This window comes from Uloborus diversus, chromosome 6, assembly GCF_026930045.1.
Source record: "Uloborus diversus isolate 005 chromosome 6, Udiv.v.3.1, whole genome shotgun sequence".
In the NCBI taxonomy this organism is placed as follows: domain Eukaryota; kingdom Metazoa; phylum Arthropoda; class Arachnida; order Araneae; family Uloboridae; genus Uloborus; species Uloborus diversus.
In genome coordinates this window covers 35,728,996-35,751,148 of record NC_072736.1, presented here as the reverse complement: position 1 = coordinate 35,751,148, position 22,153 = coordinate 35,728,996, and the positions used below count along the sequence as shown (strand labels likewise).

General features: G+C 35.7%; 1 protein-coding gene across 1 annotated transcript in view; it reads right to left on the bottom strand.

The window, feature by feature from the left end:
• Positions 1–22,153, bottom strand: part of LOC129224338 (uncharacterized) — a 43,380-nt gene that overhangs the window by 11,294 nt on the left and 9,933 nt on the right. Inside the window, 2 exon segments of the mRNA XM_054858779.1 lie at positions 3,218–3,424; positions 5,652–5,825. Coding sequence (XP_054714754.1) covers positions 3,218–3,424; positions 5,652–5,825 — 381 coding nt within the window.

Here is a 22,153-nt window from a genome sequence, read left to right as displayed (position 1 = left end):
TTCATATGATGATATTGACACAAGAGCTCTGGTTACAGCTGTATACCCGCATATTTTTTGTTCTCTGTCACCTGTCATCGGGCTATCCTTTTGGTTAGGTTATTATTCTTTCCCTTTCTGCGCAGTAGCGTAGCCTTGTTTTTTTAGAAGTAATTAAAAAACACATCAAACATTTGGAAAGTGTTTTTTTCTTAGAATACTCTTCAGTTTCTTATTCCACACGAAGTTCAACGTTGCATTTTCGCTCTTTGTTGAGTCGAGATCAGCGTCACGAAAACTTTTTTTTATTTTATTGTTATTTATTTTTTAGCTTTGAAGTGAGACATTTTAAAGTTATTTTTCTAGCTAACCACGACGGGTGGAAAACATCCAGTTTTCGTGTTTAGAAAATTATTGTAAGTTGTACATAAACTGGTGTGGTGGCAAAAAAATAAATAAATAAATAAATAGCAGCTTTTAAAAACTGCGTTTATTAATGACGTGAATCGAGGGAAAACGTAGAAAAAGGGTTTTTAGAAAATATTTTTCACCATATATGAGGCAGTGAGAAGTAAAAGAAATGGAAGTGGACATTATCAAGTTTGGTGCAAAAAAACGCGTTCAAAGCTCCGGTCCGGTATTAGACTTTAGGCTTTCATTGAAAAGATTTTCTAAATCATGCTGTTTAGCAGCACTTATATCTTATACCAAGGCTGCTAGTACTATCTCTTGCAGCAACAACAGAGGAGAGATTTTCTTATCATTTGTACTGGTTACCTCCAAACATTTAATTTTGGTTCTTTCATCCCTTTGCTTTTCACTATCTCGAATGTACTTATGTACTTTATATAGTAAAGGGTGTTTTTTTTTTAGAAGTAGAGAACTTTAGGTTCAAATAAAACACAGTTAAATGTTGTTAATTGCCATGAATGTTGCTTTATTCGAAAGATGATTCTTTGCCATTTTTATTTAAATATGATTTGTGGCATATGGCCACCTCGGCTGGCTCGGAGAAAGTCCAATCGGAAAGTTCAATTTTCTCACTTTTTGCAGCAATGGAGGCCTTATGTCAGTTATAAGGTGGCCAATGTTCTCTTCCAAGGCGTCAATCGTCTGTGGCTTATCGGTGTATATCAGAGACTTCACAAAGCCCCACAAAAGGTAGTCAAGCGATGTTAAATCGCATGATCTTGCAAGCCAATTTACGGGTCCATTACGCGAAATTATTCGTTCACAAACTTTTTTTTTTTTTTTTTTTTTCAATAAATCAATTGTGACACGCGCTCTGTGGCATGTTGCACCGTCTTGTTGTCTATTTATGATGAAATGGCAAACCAAACTGAACACAAAACAAGTGACAGCTATCAAAATGGCACACATATCTTGCCAACTTAAAGTTCTATACCTCTAAAAAAACACCCTTTATATATATATATATATATATATATATATATATATATATATATATATATATATATATATATATATATATATATATATATATATATATATATATATATAGGGGCGGCAAATAGGGGGAGCAAGAGGGGGCGGTTGCACCCCCAAATATTTTGCGCAAAATATTAAGAAATCGGGAAATTCAATTCCCATAACGCGCGAATCAGTGATCATATGCAATAATTAAAAAAAAAAAAAAATCTGCAGACGATCTTTAGTAAAAGTTGATGAAATTCGAGACCTGTCCAGACACGAGCAAATGTTTTTCGATATTTAGGGTAATAACTTAGAAATTCATGAATCATTTTCAGAACTTCCAGAATAAAAAACTGATGGAGAATAAGTTTGTTTCAACTGAAGAAGAAATTTCCTCATATGGGTTAAATGCCTCATACTTTTAAGTTCAGAGTTAAGATGATGCTTCTGCTTCTAATGTGAAAGGGCAGTGCACAGGTGTGACTGGCCCGATTTTTTACGAGAAGTTCCTTGGTATTTTAAGTTCATTGTTGCGATTATATTTAAAATGTACGTGCAGTTAGTGAGTGAACATTGATTCCTTCTGTTAAGAGGCATATTTGAGCAATTCAATACATTGTATACTTTCATGGAAACTTCTTACAAAAGACACGCTATTTTTGAAAAAAATTCGTGCATCAACAAGTACTTTTGTTGGGTTTACTTTTGTATTTCTTTAACTGAGAGGTACAAAATGGTATTCAAAAGTTAAAGCTAGAACTCTTGATTGAGCTCCTATTATATATATATAAGAGTTTTTTGTTAATTTAAAATTATTAGACCCATTTAAAAAAATATTTAAAAAAGTGACAAAAATTCACATGATGATGCAAAGTCCTATGTTTGGCTCAATATTTAGTATCAAATAATAGATTCATTCAGTTTCTAATGAAATTAACACAAGATTTAGTGATAAATCTAAGTTCAATATTATATGTGCAGGTTATTGAACAAGATAAATAAAATATTTCAGTTACATGTAAAAGTTGTTGAACGAAGCAAAAAGAATTGTTTTGTGAAGAGCCAGTGTACTTCAATGACGAAAAATGAAGACTAGAGCACAAATTTTAAACTTGCGTGGTTTTTTTTAAGAGAAAATTTTTAAAGATGCATTTTCTAACATAACTTTGTAGCATCAATTATTTTTCACCAATTCCAATCAACTCAGCTAACTGTGAAAGATCATTTTCGTGTCTCAGAAGGTTAGAGATTTTTTTTTTTTTTTTTTTTTTTTGGTGCATGATGGGACAAGCAAGACTTTCATCTTCAGCTATACTGCCAAGAGCATGCCACTGGACATTGACGGAATATAGTACCAAGATTTCCTTTTTTTTTTTCTGGATTCCAAAAATCGAACATTAAAAATTTACTTTAGAAACGGCAGTATCAAGATCTTTTCCGTTACAGTTTACTATAAAATAAAATTAAAAGCGTGGAAATTAAAATTTGAATTTCTTTAATGACCTTACTTAAAAAAATGTACTGGTATTTTATTTCATATTGAGAAAATTCATGTTTAAAAAAACTCGACCCCCCCAAATGAAATGTTGAAATGCCGCCCCTGTATATATATATATATATATATATATATATATATATATATATATATATATATATATATATATATAAACTATGTTGTTTGTCTAATAATCAGTGATTGTTTGTTGAAAATAAAATGGTTTTACCGCAAAATATATTCCTTTCTTGTTTCAGTTGAGCAGCATAGGTTTCACTCAAAATAAATTGAACTTAAAAAAATACTTACGCTTTGAGGTGAGCATGCCAGAAAATAAAGTACAGCTGGTCCCTCTGGCGTGTTGTATACTTCGTGCTTGAATATATATCCCACGCCGTTCTTAGGGCACATACAATGCATTGTTTGCTTTGTTGAGTTGTCCGGATAAGTGGCGTACGTCCACGCCACGTCCCGAAAGTACCGGCAGGTTGGTAGCCTGCTTACCGGCTCACAGAGCTAGAGAAGGAGAGAAATCTATCATTAGTTTAAGAACTAATAATAAGATTTATTTATTTTTTATAAATCTTACTTTGATTGTAATGTTATTCAACACCAATCACAGCTCTATTTGTGTATTACGAATTTTCATTTTATTTATTTTTTTGAACCATAGTTCATTCAAATTTCCCCCCTTTTTTGCATTAGAATGGTTGCTTCAGATTTTGTTGTTCTTTATAATGTTCTATGTTACTCAGTTTTCAAGATTAAGCTGTAATTGTCAGTGAGAAGGCAAGACGCTGTATCTGCAGAAATCAGTTTTTTCTTTTTTTGCAGTTACCGAGCTTTACCTTCCCGCGCCAGCATTAGTATTCTTAATTTACAACTTTCCATTGTCTTATGAGTATATCTCAACAGAACTGGACTAAACATTACGCAAAATATTTAACTTCACAAAATTTTCCGCTTGTCGGAAATCATTACTCGATTTTAATCTGAAAATGACTTGATGGAGACATGTGCAGAGGTAATAAACAGTAAGTTAAAGCCACTAAGCCAGGGGTAAGGCAGAACTACATGCAGGGGCGTGCATGGGGGGGGGGAGCAGAGACACCTGTTGGCCCGGGCCCAAGCCTGAAGGGGGGGGGCAGAGATTTTTAAAAAGAGGGTCAAATATATGTAGGGGCTTAGGGGAAAGCAATGTGGATGGGAACCAGGAGCGGATTCAGGGGAGGGTCAAAGGGGTCAGCTGTTCCCTCTGTGACAAGAATTTTATTATGATAATTTTTAAAGTTCAATTTTTTAGATTCGAAAAAAATAGTTACATGGAATCAATGTTAACCTTTTTTTTTTTACTTGGTTCTGCAAGGTATTTCTTCTCAGCGTATCAAAACTCAAAGGATTGACTGGGTTCGTGTACTGATCTACTGCTATTTTGAGTTTTTTTTTTTTTGTTCATTTTCAAAAGATTAATCATGTCTAATGAGCTTAACGTTTTTCAGAGCACTCTTCCATCTCAAACTATGCATATGTGTGTGTGTGCACGTGCTTTTCCCAATGTGACCAACCTGTTTGCCTAAAGAAATGTAACTTTTTATGAAAATTTGAGGGAATATGATCCATGGTGCAAGTTTCGCCATTGGAAGTTTTAGGAGGAGGGGAGTGACAATTTGAAAGGGTTTTGTCTCATTTGGGGTGAGCTGAGCTCCATAGCATATGAAGGGTGCTCCATCACCCTTGGAGGGATGGGCACACCTGCTTAGCTGTTACTTTTTACGACGGAAATTTGTCCATTGAAACTTGACCCCTCTTACAAAAATTTCTGGATCCGCCCCTGATGGGAACCCCGTAAAAGTCCTTTGTGACGGGCCCCAAAATTTCTGTGCACGCCCCTGACTACATGCAATATACCGACTGCAATATACCTTGGCTCTGGTGTGTTAACTTCGTACAGGGGAGATACTACGTAATCTCAACGATATGGCTAACTTACTACCCAAGGTTTGCCTTTAATTTACGAGTTGAATGGCACCATGTCTGCAAGCTCTCGCTGGTGAGAAAAATTTACTTTATTTACCAGTTTGTTGGCACTCTCAGCTTCAACGAGATGTCTTCTGCCTCCAGCTCGGTTATTCCCTATTCCAGACTGATTCCTTCCAAACAAATACGAAACTGAAGTCTCTGGATGGGATAACCGGGCTGCCGGTATATTGCATGTACACACGCAGAGGTGCCGTCTTTCCAAAATCTCAAGAACGGCACGTTGACATATTGACATTTGGAAAATTTAACTAAGGGCACGGGGGAGGGGGGTTACGAAGTTTTGACAGGTTGTGGCGTATGGGGCAACAAGAGATGTGACATCACGCACCTTTTTTCATTATGTTTATGTAGTACCACGTGACATGTGACAAGGAGTGAAGTAAAGTGTTACATTTTGTGACAAAAGGAGGCGGAAGGGGGTCAAAAAAAGTGTGATATCATTTGTGGAAAAACCTTAATATCTGTGACATTTTTTAAAGATCAGGGAAGCCGAGTTATTTGTTAATTCGTTTCTTTTTCAAGAAAAGGTTTTATTGATAAAAGAAAGCAAATTGTATTTTTTGCGAAAACTTTTGCTTCTAGTATTGTCATAGAACATAAATGCATGTGTGCAAATTATGACCGGGACTCATACTGGTGATAAACAGGTACAAATAAGATTTAAAATATAATATTTACACATTCGAACAATATATTCACGCACCTTTAACTGTCTGGATTTGTCGACAACTGTATATCCATCTCTTGCATCAATGGACATTGAACAAATTTTCTTTCCTGGGCAGCGACATTGCCTTTCTACCCAAGGTGTTGAATATGTATCCACTCTGTTGCAGACAGTCATTGGACCACATTCTGGGAGGTCTGATTCATTATTCTGTACAAAGAAAAAAGGAATAATTAGATTCTATTAAAATTAGAGACTGTGATGTTTCATTAGCAGTTACTGATAGCAATAATATAAATGATATTAGCGGAAGCATTACTGAAGAATTATCCACCATAAATGAAAAAACATATAATATTTAAGATTGCACCATAAAGCTACAACCCATCAAATTTTTCTGGGTTTTTTTTATTTATTTTCTGGGAATTTTAATTGACTATTTTGCCAGTTAGAGGGTAAAATTAGCGGTCACCACTGGCAACGGAGCAACTAAGGGGTGGGGGGGGGGATGACGATTAAGAAATTATCTGCCATTCGTTACCCGAATTCCACCTCAAAAAAATAACTGGTAAAACCTTTTCTACCTAAATAGGGATTTTGTCTTTATGTTTTAAAGTACTAAAATTTATTACTTCATTAAATAATTTATTTTTATATATTAACTTCAATGAATAAAAAAAGCATCATTTTGCATTTCGAGTTTAAAAAAAAAACTGGCCTTTCTAAAGGGTGACTGACGACTAATGAAATTGAAACGATCGCCATTGTCGACCAATGAATTTTTACAATTTTGCCTTTTATCGTCAGCAATACTAATCTGCAGGTAAGTCGTAGATCAGAGCTTCTTTTGATATTAAAAATCACTACGGAGAAATTCCTTACAACGAAATACGAAGAAATAAATGTTCAGTCCCATTTAACTGTTTCCTGGATGTCCTCAGGACAGCCAGGACTTTCCCCCTTGATGTCCTGTATCGAACGGTACCAGTATTAACCTGATAGACATTGACAGCTCGGAGGAGATAAGGTTACAGACACACCCACAGATCAACGCGCCGAGGTTTTAACAGTATAAGATTACATTGCTTGAATTCCGTTACTACGAACAAAATTTATTATCCTTCAAAGTTCGTTGTTCCCCTATACACTGTATCTATATTGAAGCTCCAACCAATGTTTATTTTACTTCATTGTTGAACTTTATGAACGTTTTGTTTGTTGAACTAGTTTCTGAATTTTGCCTCATATTCTAATAGAATTTGATTAGCTTTTTTCCGTCAGCAATGCTAATTTACAGATTCTCCGATCCGAGTTTATTTTGACATTTAAATCCCTTTTCCCACGGCCCTTGACTCTAATAACATGTCAATGCAAATTTTCTTCCCTCCTCAAAAAAGGTTAACATCTGCGTCTAATGGGCTCTGTAACCCCTTCAAGTCTTCAATCATTCGCGATAACCTAATCACAGGTTCTCATATATAAATTCCTACTCGATGTCTTGCTTCGACGAGGGAAGGAAAAATCCCTTTCTCCCCTCGTCTGAAAGTGATGAATCAGTTGGGATCCAAAAAAGCTCTCGCTGCTAGTCCTTGATCCGGTAAAAATTTGATAGAGTTGGGTCTGTCCTCTTTTCTTCTCCAGGATGAAGGATTGCCTCCTTGAGAGGAAAAAAACGGATTTGTGTTTTGTGCTTGTTCCTTTGTGGGTTGAAGCCACTTAACATCTGCTACGAGTGATCACTCTGCAGCAATGTTGGGTCCAGGGTTCGAAAATATGATATTTTCGAAAATATCAAAAATATCCGATATTTTGATATATATATAGGATATTTTGATATATATATCTGATATTTTCAATTCCCACAAACTAAAGCCTTCAAAAATAGTAAATGCATTCTCAACTCACTCCTTATTATCTTATACTAGCTGCGTCGCCCGGCTTTGCACGGTGCACCTCGAAAATAATAGTTATGTCAAGTGAAGCGTGTTCAACAATCAGGCTTGAACAAAAAAAAAAAAAAAAAAAAAAATCAGTAAAATTTTGCGGCAGATTCAGATTGCGGTAAAATAACCAAAAAGTAAACATTTCAAAACCCTCGATTGCAGGAAAAGCCTCAAAACAAAAACCTTTTTTTTTTTTTTTTTTTGTTTATATTTGAGAGAAAAAAAATGGCAACAAATCTTTCAATTATAATTACAATATGCAGACTTAAAATTAGGTATCTTTCATTATTTATATCGAATGTTTCGTTTTACATTTCCATCAATTTCAATGGAGTTAATTTAGCATTAGCATTTTTACTCACTTTTCTTCTATTAGCTACTTTTACAGTTATACGACTCATTAGAAAAAATAATATGCATTAGTCGGTGCACAGTCATAAATCAGTTTCTTTTTTTCTGAGCAATGTTTAATATTTAATTAGGCACTTTTAATATGAATTCAAATTGTTACATTACTAATAATTTTATGAATATAAAATACAAATAAAAAGAGCATTGTATAATTTTTTTATATTATTGTTTTGATACATCATAAAAATATAGTACATAATGTTTTGTTTGTTTTTAATAATAAATGAACAAAATTACTAATGATTACGAATGATTTATATTGAAAATACCGTAGTTGAAAAAATAAATATCAAAAATATCATGATATTTTCAAAATAAGTATCGGATACATATCGGCTGATATACAGGGCGTTCCTTTTAACCTTCAAGACCTTTATTTTCGCAACCGTTAGACCTAGATGCATTGCAAAAATGTTCAAAATCATATGCAGAGTTAAGATATTAAAAGTCTGAAGTGAAGACAAAAGTGTGTTGAAAATACAAAATTTAACTTTTTATACGGTCCCCAGGTCCCCTAACTTATATTTAGGGAAATAATCTCCATTGAAAAAATAGTTTCCAACACAAAAAGTTTGAATTTCGTACGACTAATATTCACCGAGGTATGAAACACAGCGTTTTGTGACTTACACCACTTTTCACTCGTCGTCAATAACACCTTTTGGGGGGAAGTATAGCAGTTAACAAGTGTTTAAAATTATATGTGTGCATAGACTAGTTTTGCAAATTGTTCGAGGTTCTGTAGTGTGTTTTCGCGTATCACGGCACAACATTTGCATTTAGTTTTGAATAGCGCCTTGTTTTTCTTACTTTGACGACCTGTCATTCTTCTGAAAGAGCGATCAGTTCCAATCTCATCTTCTGTATGGTCCCTGAAAACTTTGAATTGGAATATCTCCTTGAGTTTTGTGGCACAAATGTCAAGTTTTTAGTGTCAGTAATAGTTTTCAATCGAGATTATTTCCCTAAACATAAGTTAGGGGACTTGGGGCCCGTATAAAAGTTAAATTTTGTATTTTTAAACTCACTTTTGTCTTCACTTCAAACTTTCAATGTCTTAACTCTGCATCTGATTTTGAACATTTTTACAATTGGAAGTATGCATCTAGGACTAACGGTTACGAAAATAAAGGTCTTCCCTGTATATCGACGAACCCTGGTTGAATCGATACCAATGTGTGGACGTTTCGAGCGGGATGGATGTTTTGCTAAGTATATTCCGTTGTCCGGTTTAAAGGACACGTTCCCAATGCACCATCAGCTCGCCGAGATACCAGCACTTGCTGGAAAACGAAAGTTGAAATGTTACTTTTAAGTTCTCGATTCCATTTCTTAGCAACAATTAGAACTAATATTATTTTCGATTTGTCCAAAAACGTAACTTTTGACGGTGACCGTCTTTCAAAATATTTATTTCGCACTCCTTATTCTAGGGCTTCCCGGTCTTATCGAAGAATATGTGCATATACATTGATAACATGGACACTTCGCATTTCTAAAGTTCCAACTGCGTGTATGTATATACCTGTATGTTGTGTGTGCCGCGGGGGGTTTTGACCCTCGGGTTCTTCCCCTGCAACTCCCTCCAATACTTAAATTTACCTGCATGCTGTATAAAGAATTGCTGCCCATTTTTTACGAGTACTACAATTTGGATGTAAATTGGCTGTTATTTAGCATGACAAGGACGGGCAAAAGTGTTTTTCTGTATTCTTCCGAGTTGTGTGCTCATGTTTATTTTTTTACTCCCTTCTAAAACCATACGCTGGATCCGCCCTTGTGTGTGTACATGTTCAATGTACATGAGTCAGTGAGAAGCAAAGGGATGTAAGTGGACGTTTTCAAGTTTTGAGTAAAACGCGTTTAAAGATAACGTCCGATGTAGGCTTTTATTGAAAAGTTTTTCTAAATCATGCTGCATAGCAGCAACTACCAGGGCTACTAGTACCATCTGTTGGCCCAAGACAGTGGAGAGGTTCACATACCATTTGCACTGGTTATCTCCAAATTTTTAATTTTGGCACTTAAATCCTTTGTTTCTCATTGTCTTATATGTGTAAAGCCTCATGATGATGTATATACAGCATCCACCCGTTTTGACGGACTATTTCTTACCAAAATAATAACAAAAATAATTTTATGAAACTTGTCGCTTTTTAGGAATTTAAATGCTTGTTTTTTTTTACTATTTATTTATTTATTTTAATTACCCACTTGTTTTTTAAGTATCTTTCCAAAATTAAAGAAGAAGAAAGTAAGCAAGCAGTCGGTTTCCTCCTTTTGTATTGTGATTTCAAAGATGAAATCAGGCACAAAAACCGAGATCCGCATGAACGCACCCTTCCGACTGAGTCGATTCCAGCCCGCCGCTTATCGGTTTCCCATTTGACAAAGGAAAAATAAAGTGTGCAAAGTGTCTGCGCTATCGCGGTGACCGTCAGACAGCTTGGCTTCCAAATCTCCTGTCATCACGCGACGACCGACGCCCGTTTCCGCATACGTGACAAAACGCTGCGTTATCAAAGGGTCATTTTCGCTAAATGCCGCAGATTGAACCTTGCCCCCTTGCCCACCTACTGGATAAATTGCGCCATGAGATCATTGTAGGTGATTTTCGCTTGAGACGTAGTTTAGAAACTAGTTTGTGATAAAAAGAAAAAGTTAGAAGTCGCCCACGCGGTTGGATGAATCAATTTATTTGGCTTCCATGTTGGAGTTTGTTGGAATGTGAGCTGAAATTGTTGTCTCGAAAACTGTTTATGTCAATGAGTTTGAATTAATTTAAATGTACTTGAGTCCGAATTTGAAATTCAATTTTCATTTTTGGAACACAACATTTTCACTTGACTCTGACCCAAACGCATGAATAAGTTTAACTGTTGCCTTCATAACGAAGTAATATTCTAAAAACAGCCTTGGCATCTAACATGCAGCTCCGTTGTCGTTCATTCAAGGGCTGATGACTAACATGCATACCACCGGCCGCTAAAATGGCAAATTTTGCATTCGGAAAAACACAATCCATAAAAACAATTAGTTTCTCTAGTGATAATGAGTATTTTATCAAAAGAAAAAAAAATCGAAAAAAAATATGAACATTTTTCTACTTTTTACACCCTCGAACCGTTCACTTAGCGAGATTATGCGCAGGACCATATTGTTCGCAATTTATTGTGGATTATCTTGTACATTGCACTTTCGTGCTAAAACGGCATAGTTTTCTAGATATTTCAGAACTGATGGAAACTTTTCTCTCCCCTCCCTTTTCCCCCAAACCTGGACGCTTAAAATGGTGTAACTTTTTAGCAAACATATATGGACAGTAATAATTTAAAGTTGGAGGAAAACTTTTACTTTGGATGTTAAGGTCGTTTTTTGGTCTAATTGCACTGTAACTTTTTATGAATATTAGCTAATTAACTTCGCTCTAATTTTTCACCTAAACTTCCTTATCCAATATGATGTTAAAAATATAATTGGCTTAGTGGGTTGAAATAGACGTGGAAGGCGAGGAACAAATGGTATGTGTCTTCGTATCCTTGACCCTCGTTCTTTCATATTCATATTCTTCCTTTATTGAGCGTTCTTTTTTACCGTGAGCATGACGTGAAGTCTTTTTTTTTTTTTACGTCTTTACATGTTAACCATATTAAGCGAATGACAGTTGTGCTTTGCATATTTAGTCGTTGTTCCGCTTCTGTTTCTTTGTGAGCATGAGATAATTCTTGTTAAAAATACCGGGAAGAGTTTCCTGTTTTTTTGAGCAATCACGATTGCTTATTGTTCTCATTTGACTGTTTTTTGGCGTTACGCTGATTTTATTTTCCCGCCAGCACCCTCTGCAGTATCACAGTCGACCGGCCGCCTCCTCTTGCGAAAACCATGTCCAGGTTGCGCCCATATCTTACACACACACGCATACATACACACACCTACGCACACACCTACACATACACACACTCATGCCTGCACACACACACACCAACACACATGCCTACATACACACATGAACGCCTACACACACACGAATGCCTACACGCACATACACAAACAGCACTGCATACACAACACTCACGCACATACACACCACAGCACTACATACACAACACTCACACACATACATACACTCACACACACACGCACCCACACACATGCGCCGACACAAACACACCCGCGCAAACATACATACACACGCTCGTGATTGCGAAAAACATAATTTGAATTCAAGATGACAAAAATTCAAATTAATATTTTTTCCTTTTTTTTTTTTTTTTTTTTTCAAGCTATCGCAGAATAGCGATTTGATTGTTTATTTCAGTTATTTTTCCTAAAAAATTATGCAATCAATGCGGCATGTTTTATTGTTTGTTTTGTCGATGATGGTTCGAAAGCAGCTTTGATTACTTTGTTACTGTTCTAAAAAAAATTTGGAAACATCAATTTAAAATCCCCTTTTGGAATGTCGAATGTTGCTCAAGTTTTCTATTCCACATGAATCTAGTGAAGAACACTTGAAGAAAACCAAGGATACCCCAAGTCCCGATTATCTCACGCAACAGCGGGTTCCTTGCAAAATCGCTAAAAATATGTTTTTTTTTTTTGTTTTTTTTTTTTGAGCAATCACGATTGCTTATTGTTCTCATTTGACTGTTTTGTGATGTCCTATCATTTTTATTTCCCCACTGCCACCCTCTGCACCCTCACCGTCGACCGAGTCCCTCACGATGCTGCTCCTATAGCGAAAGCCGTCTCCAAGGTGCATCCATGTCCTACACACACGCGCATACTACACAACTACACACACACGCACGCACACACACAAACACATACACCTACACACACATACAACACAACTACCCACACATTCATGCCTGTACACAGACACAAAACACATATGCCTACACACACATACACATACCCCCGCCCCCACGCACACATTCTTACACACAACTACCCACACACTTATGACAGCACACAGACCACAAAACACACATGCCTACACACACATACACATACCCCCTACCACACAAACACACATACCCCCCACACACAAACACACACGCCTACATACACACACTCGTGATTGCGAAAAAACATAATTTGAATTCAAGATGTCAAAATTCAAATTATTTTTTTTTTTTTTTTTTTTGAGCAATCACAATTGCTTATTGTTTCTCATTTGACTGTTTTGAATTCCTATCATTTTATTTTTCCCCGCCAGCACCACCGTCGCGTCAACCGGCCTCACGATGCTGCTCCTCTTGCGAAAAACCGTCTCCAGGTTGCGTCCCATATCCTACACACACACACGCATACACACACATACACACAGTCCATGCCTGCGCACAGATACACTCCTACACACACACACACATGCCTGCACAAAGAAACAAACACATATGCCTACATACACACACACACACACACACACACGAAACGCCTACACACACACACAGCACTGCATACACAACACCGCCACACATGCATACATACACACATACACGCGCACCCACACACATGCGCCTACACAAATCCACACGCACATTCATACACACACACACGCTCGTGATTGCGAAAAACATAATTTGAATTCAAGATGCCAAAAATTCAAATTATTATTTTTTTTTTTTTTTTTAATCTACTAAAAGCTCAAAAAACATTGTTCACATGTTTCGCCCCAAAAACAACGGCTTTCAAATTCCAATTACAAATACAGGGTGAAGGGTGAGCCAAAAGTTCCTCACAATTTTAAAAATGCATACAAAAGGAAGAAAACAGACCGTCAAGGTATGGACGGATGAAAATTTCTTCTACACATTTGAACGAAGCCATTGTCTGATTGGTGATATTTTGGTTGTTGAAATTTTAGACCTAACTCCAGTGGATTAACCCTAAACTCCAGTAGATACCGATTTTATTTTCTTCTTTCTGCTAAAATGAGTCTTACCAGCAAAACAGTTAAGTTACCGGATACAGTTCAGCCTTGTCAAAATAAAGGATTTTCCTGCGTACCAAACATTACCAAAAAATATTATCAAATTATGCTTTGGCGCGCGTTTCATTGTTGATGACGTCAGGAGCGTTATTCGATCAGTGACTTGGCTTACGAGGCTTTTTAAATTGAAATATTTATGAATTACAGTCCTATATGCTACAAAGATTAGACGGGCTAAATAAATTTCTGGAACAATTATGAATTTTTTCACACCCGGTTTGGTGAGCCGGTCACAACACCATTCTCAAGTACAAAGCACACATACACACCTTTAAAATATGTTTTGAAAAAGGAGCAAACGCCCAGCGGATAACAATACGCAATCTCGAACTGGGCTTAGTTTTTGTAAAAGTCCAACAATCTCCCAATTAAAACATATATTTTTTAAAGAAATGCAACTCGTTCTTGACCTCTACTGCACCAGTAGAAACAAGAATCGCGAAGCATTTAAAGACAGGAAGCTTGGTAATAACATATTTCGATAAAATAGCTTTTTCGGATTCATTTAAAAAGAGCTCGTTGTTTGTTAAGCTGTTGTGCCAAAGAAAACATTAAAAAAAGTTGTAATTGCTGCTCCAATTTCGGTTTCTTTCCGGTCGTTTCAAGCTGTCTTTCATTCATAAAGTTGGTTGAGCAACTCTGGAGAAGATTCCTTACATAGTTAAACACCGGTGCTAAAATTTTACTTTTTACCATTATATTTGGTATTCATATGTGCTTATACTCCTTATTCTTTTCTTTTCCTTTTTAACACGTCTCACATCTTGTACAGTGGACGCCGGCTAATTGAATCAACCGCATAATGAATCAAACTGTCGAAAACAGAATAAAATCCAGTTTTTTTTTAATTAGCCGCTTTATGGAATCAATACTGTTTTGAACAAACGTGATTCATGTAAGCGGCAGCCACTGCAGTTACTGTCGACCTCGCTTATACGAACATCAGCGGTTACAACCAATGATATTCGATTGTGCTGGGAAATTTAGTGATAATTCATGACTCAACTTAGCTACTGTCTGACCATCGATTACATGGAAAGGCTAATATCCGGTTTATAGGCGGAAATGGACGTATCTATTAGTTTATAGGGATGTTAGTTGGTTTGTTTCAGATGGATTTAGCCTTAGTTTTGTACAAATGAAAATTTGCTCACAGCAACATTTTTTAAATCTAAAGTATATTTGATCTATATTCTCACGGCAAAAACTAATTGATTTATTTATTCACTACAAAGTTTGGAGCTTACCATTTTGCTTTTACGTTCCTAAACGAAATGAAATTATTTTATTTTCTTTTTGTTGTTTCCATGGTAACTATTTTTGTTTTCCCTTATTTATTTTAGAGAATGCAACTAATGAAAAAGACACTAGTGACATTATAAAACGCGTGCATCAAAATCCCATCGTTATTTTCCCTTCTCCCCTTCTAGATTCATTCAGATGGAATCGTGTTTACTTGGCAGATCGCCAATTACATACAATCCGTGGTCAAACCGTAAGACCTCAACAGAAACTTTTTAATTATTGTTGTTAATTGGCAGCAAGCAGATTGTAATATGCTGGCGAGAAAAATGGAACGGAATGTAGGGCAAAAGGGTTCTTCAGAAAAAAAGTCAAAATTCCCCTTTTTAGTCTGGTAACTAATACATCTTGTTGTATTTTTCGAACTGCGTGTTATAATCCTTGAGAAGAGATAAAATGAAGGGAGTGAAGACTTTCACTCATGAAACCAAGACCCCGAGTCACGCGATAGATTTTGAAGCAAATCATTGGAAGAAATCGGGTTTCTTTCGCTTGTTTCACGCAAAACATGCCAGCCATTCGTCGTTGTTTAGTCATATGACTTGGGGTCAGCTTATGCTAAGCCAATGATTGGCTCCCTCCATTTTAATTCGTGCTCTAATGTTACAGTGGTTTTAATACAGTGAAATCCTGTTACAACGAACTTCAGGGGACAGCATGTAACGGGATTTTCGTTTCAATGGAATACAAGCTATGTAATGTCAAGTTGAATAAATACCTTTGTGCTTCAAAAATAAACAAGGAATAGCAACGTTAACTTGCACAAATTGCAGATTACTGCTGACACGTGTTTCTGGGTTTCGAGAAACCCTTTTTTTAATGAAAAATAAGTGAGCGTATGGATGAAAAGACATGCGACAAAAGCAAAGAAGCAGATAAAGAAACAACTTGAAACGGAAAGAACAGCGGATTGCGCGAACACCAATGAAAAAGTTATAAACCAATAAATAACCAATAGGAATTCAAACCTTAGATCAGGAATTAGTTAATGAAGGGAGCGTGTCCAATTATTCGCTTAGCAAAAGTGGAGGCAAAGACCCCAAGTCACGTGACTCAACAACGACAGATGGTTGATATGTTTTGTGTGAGACTAGCAAAAGAAACCTAATTTCTTCCAATGCTTCGCTTTAAAATCTGTCACTTCACTTGCGGTCTTTGATTCCCGAATGAAAATCTTCACTCCCTCCACTTTATTTCTTCTTAATAATTCAAACAAGAGCAAGAGCGCTCTTGCTCATCACATATGTGTCTTCAAAATATGATGATTAGCCCCATACAATTGTTGTTCCTTTTTGTCTTAAGATACATAGCATAATTAAATGATCAAATAACAATCAAAACGTCTCAAGGGTGCCCATCCACCCCCCCCCCCCCCAAAAAAAAAAAATATTTACTCTTTCCCTTTTTTATTTTATTTTTTAGCTCCCTTTTTTTTCTTTACTCTTTTTAAAAATATTTTTTTTAGTTCTCTTTTTTTAGTTTTATTTACTTTTTTAAACATTTTTTATTTATTTATTTATTTTTAATTATTATTATTTTTTTTATTAGAAAAGTTCTGTGTTACGCCAATGACATACACACAAATAAACTAAATAAATAAATGAAATAAAATATAAACAGAATAAAATAAAACAAATTTCTTAAACTAAAAATAAATCAAACCAAAATAAAAATAAATCAACAATCAAAAATGGGGGGGTAATAAATTACCCCCCCCCCCATTTTGATGGCGTAACTTGCGAAGTAATCCCCCCCCCCCTGTGGGCACCCCTGAAACTTCTTAATCCGATTGTTTGCTTACATCAGAAAATACTAGTTTTACAACAAAATTTACCGACTTGTTAAAAATTTACAGTATAAATCAAATTCTGCAGTGTGAGAAAAGAGAAAAGATAGAACTTCTGAGCTCGGAGTGTGAAGAATGCCTCTATTAAATACTCGACTTGCTAAATTGATCACTACCGAAATAAACTCAAATTCTGGTTTAAGGGCTTTTGATAAAGGTTAAAAAGGAAACGACCCAATCAATGTCAAGCAGGTTTTTTCTTGGTTGTTTTCTCCCATTTTCTCATCTATGTTTAACCGTCGGCACTTTTCAAATAACTCATTTTTTGTCTTCTAAAACTTAGCTCATTGATGGGGTTATCAAGTAGCAATGATAATAATAAAGAAAGACCGAGAAAAAATAAAATAAAAACTGAAAGAGGGGGGGGGGAGTGTAATGTCGCAATAGAATAACTCTATTTATTTCATTTATTTATTTTTTTCCTTCATTTTACGCTCTCCACCTTTTTCTAGGGGGGAGGGGGTGGTTGAAGCTTAGAGCAGTAATTAGTAACTGGAGGGATCAAGTCCAAACATTGGCTTAGGAAACGCTGACGCAAAGATCTCAAGTCACATGGTTCAACGACGACGAATGAGAGACACGATTTACGTGAAACGAGAGAAAGAAACCTGATTTCTTTCAATACTTTGCTTTTTCAATACTTTACTTCAATACTTGCTTCACTCAGTGCATTATTTTTCAGTGCCCCGAATGTTACGATTGATTTTTCTTCTTTCCATTGAAGTAACTATGGAATATCACGTGACTTGATATCTTCGGTTCAAGATTGTAAGGCTTCACTCTCTCCACCTTTTATCGATTCTCAATTGATTGAAGAGTATTCGTCCTTAATGCTTATTGTATATCGAAAACCAGAAAAATTCATGCCCATGCGAATTCACTAATGTCTCAAAGCCAGGGGGGTCAACTACCCCCCTCCAAGATCCCCCGCACCCCAACCCTCCTAAATGTCGGGCCTGCTTGTAGTAACAACAGGAATTATACCAATTGTTTTTTCACTCATTGCATTTTTCAGTGCTCCGAATGTTACGATTGATTTTTCTTCTTTCCATTGATATTGATATTGAAATAAATGTGGAATTACGACAATGCTTTTGAGTTAATCACAAGTAGGTTAATATGTTTTTATATTGGCATCAAAGAATTTTTCGATTTTTTTTTTTTTTTTTTTTTTTTTTTGTTTGATAGTAGGGCCATTTCACAGTATATTGGACAAATGTAGAGCCCGTAACATGACACTTTTTTCCCATAACTATTTAATTACTTAACTATTTTCGCACATTATCTTAATTTGAGTTAGTATGTTTGAGGACAAACTGAAAATAATGTGCTAATCTAACAGTAAATAGTTATGGCAAAAAAAAAAAGTCACGTTGCGGACTCTATATAATTGTCCGAAAAATTGAAATGACCCAGTATTGTTCGGTAAAATTGGAATTTCATCCAGCAAATTGAGAATTTTCCCCCTCCCAAAATTTTGAGTTCTGGGAAGAGGCGTGCACAGAAATTTTAGGACGCGTCGCAAATGACTTTTACGGGGCCCTCTCCATCTTGTTTACCCCTATATTTCACCCCTGATTTTAATAATATTGGGCCTCTTTCAGGCTCGGGCCCTGGCCAACAGGTGTCCCTTCTCCCCCCCCCCCCCCGTGCACGACCCTGGTTCTGGGTACTCCTGCGAATGCAACACATTTTTTGGTCAATTTGCTGTTCCAATCGCTGGCTATTCCTCCCTTCCCATTGCTTCGGACCCGTGGTCTGCTCATCGGCACAGAACGGGCCGCCTAACAGTTTTGTTGCAATTTTGTAGAAAGAAGCCGGCGTGACCTTCCCTTCGTTTTCCGCTCCAGGTGACACGCGAAGAGCCTGCTCCGGGATTTAGTGATGTTCGGGGGCAGGCGATTCTAATCTTCCCAGATGCCTCTGATTGCGTGCGTGGGTGCGCTGCGAGTCCTGTCCTTTTACACAACCCCATGCTGAGAATTCGCTGGAAATTTTACATAAACGGAAATTACTGCGTGTGAAAAATAGCCGCGTTATCTGCTTGCGATCTATTTCTAATTGATTGATTTTGCGCAGACCACTTCTAAACAAGTCCAACGTTAACAGATAAGGTTAGGAGCGCTCCCATGGGAGGCCACTGGGACTAGGGGCGGACTGTCCCGCCGGCTGGCCCAATAATTTTATTTATTTATTTATTTATTTGTTTATTTATTTATTTTTGCGCTCAAAAACTTGTACGACTTTTCTTGGCATTTTTTTCTTTTCTTTAAACTTGTAAACCTGTGTAATATCCCCTCCCCCTCTTCTTTTATTTATTTATTTTTTTATGCCCTTTAGAGGCATAATTTTGGCACCCTCTTGCGGGACCCAGTCTGCCTCTGACTAGGACCTCCCAAAAATTGCCTTATTTGGAAATAATTTCGCAAAATTTTGAAACAATATAGCACAATTGGCAATTTCTTTTTATGATGTCTAATATTTTTTTACTTGTATCCTTTTAATCATTTGTCAAAATTCGAAAATTCAGTGTTGGTAAATTGAGAATCTCCTCCCTCCCAAAAACTGGAGGCCCCTGGATAAAATGTTTACTTTTGGGGCGATGTCACGGAAACAGAAGTATCAATTGTTGTACAAAAACACCCTACATAGACTCCAAATATGTCAGACCCATGTTTCATTACATGAACTTTATGAAGAGTATGGACCTTTAGTCCTTTATGTTATAGTGCAATTAAATTTTGAAGATTTCCAGAATCAATATACAAATTTTTGTTCAGCATCTATTGGATGTATCTTATTATATTCAGTAAATTACCGCTAATTTTTTTAAGTATTAAGATGGAGTTTAGACTGAAAATAGCACAATATGACAAACCGTTAATGGACGGGAAGTAGTTTTTTGTTACAGAATATTTAAGCAACTTTAAACAACCTTCCAATTCATTTTCAGCAGAACTTACTTTGAGTAGTGAGAATGCACATACATACTTATGTTTGAAGTTCAATAAAATTATTATTTGTCCTTCTGATTGGTAAAATGTAATGTATACCCAAATTACCCCATGTATTTAAATCATTAATTGCATGAAAACTAATTACATTAAATGCTTCAATTCAATGCCAAATTAAAGTAAACATATGTAATGTCTACATACCTAAAGTTGAAAAACATAGAGTGGCAGGTTAATTAGAAGCACTATTTGGAAGTAGTTGGTTTGCATTGCATTGATATAGCCATAAAGTTTAATTTGCTTTTCATCAATTTCAAAAAGAGTGTTGGCAACATTTTTTCAGCATAATATTCATAGGTAAGGATGATGTTTATAACTGAATTTTTGTAGGTGTATCAAATGTATAGTTTTCATTTTATTCAATACTAGTGGTACCCGCACGGCTTTGCCCGTAATAGAAAATTAAAAGGTCCTTTGGTTCGCCTGTATATTTACTATGTATAATGAATTTACTCGCCAATTGGCTTGTGCCCATGTTACGGTTCCACGTTATGATAATTTCGTAATTTACTTGTCCACCTTATGATAATTTTGTTCTTAAAATTGGAATAGAAAAAGAACCACATCAAATTTTCGAAAAATTGCTTCGAGGTGCACACACCCATGCTACAAACTAACTTTGTGCCAAATTTCATGAAAATCGGCCGAACGGTCTAGGCGCTATGCGGGTCACAGAGATCCTGACAGACAGAGAGACTTTCAGCTTTATTATTAGCAAAAAAAATTGAACTTATACCTAAATTACCCCGACGGATCCTACTCATATTGTACTATTTTGTTGCAAGTCAAAAATTATTGTTGTTATAATAAATTAATTAAATTCTTAATTATTAACAATTTAAATATTAATTGAGACCTTCTAATACTCTGAAATATTTATTTATTGTAAATATTTTCTACAATCAGTGCATGCGGGGCAAAAGTAAAATAGTTTATTTTGTTTACTTGCTCAATTCATTTATTAATTCATTTATTTACATTCCTACACTTAGTAATTCACTTATTTATTCATTCATTCACTCTATTGCTTGTTCATTTATTTTTCTTCATACATTCATTAATTAACTAATTTGATTTACGGTTTATTGTTTCAGTATCTTTTCATTTATTCATTACACCTTTTATTTGCTGATTCATTTGATCAAAAATATTTTCTATGATGGAAAGAAAATATTTATCTCTATAATGGAAAAGAAAATATTTCATTAGAGAAATATTTATTTTTTCACTTTGCCGCATGGGGGAAAAAAGTGAAAAATGCTCACTTTTTTTTTTTTAAGGGGTAAATTTACTGCTAAAAATAAAAAATACTGTCTCGATGCAAGTGTTATTACAAAATAGAATGTTCTTTCTTTATGTACTGCAATTTTCAAAATAAATTTCCAATCAGTTCATTTTGAAAAAGCTTGGTCATCTTAATCATTTCACTTTGCCCCACATTCCCGTACTCGAGTCAGGGGCGGCAAATAGGGGGAGCGAGAGGGGGCGGTTGCACCCCCAAATTTTTCACTAAGAATAATAAAAAAAAAATGGCTAAATTCAATTTAGATAACTTAGAAAATTATTTGCTTGCATTTTAAGAACAGAAAAAACAGATGGAGAATAATTGTTAGCCTTAACTAAAGAAGTAATCTCCTTATATGGGTTGAATATTTCAAAATTGTGTACTCTGTGCTATGATGGTGAATCTTCTATGAGATGCCCGTACAGTGTTTAGACTGCGCAATTGTTACGCGTAAACTCCATGTCATTTTACATAAAATTTTATGCTCATATTATGACTTAATGTTGAGCTAATAAGTGTTCATTGATTCCTTGTACTAGAAACATATTTTAGCCACTTGATTTAGCAACATTATATGCTTTCTTAGAAACTGTTTGTAAAGATATGCTCTTTATGAAAAACATCCCACATTAAAAAATACTTTCACATCAACAAATATATCATGAGGCTCTTTACTTGACAATCTCTGAGTGACACACGATGGTATTCAAAAGTTAAATCTATAAAAACCCCGTGGAAGAAT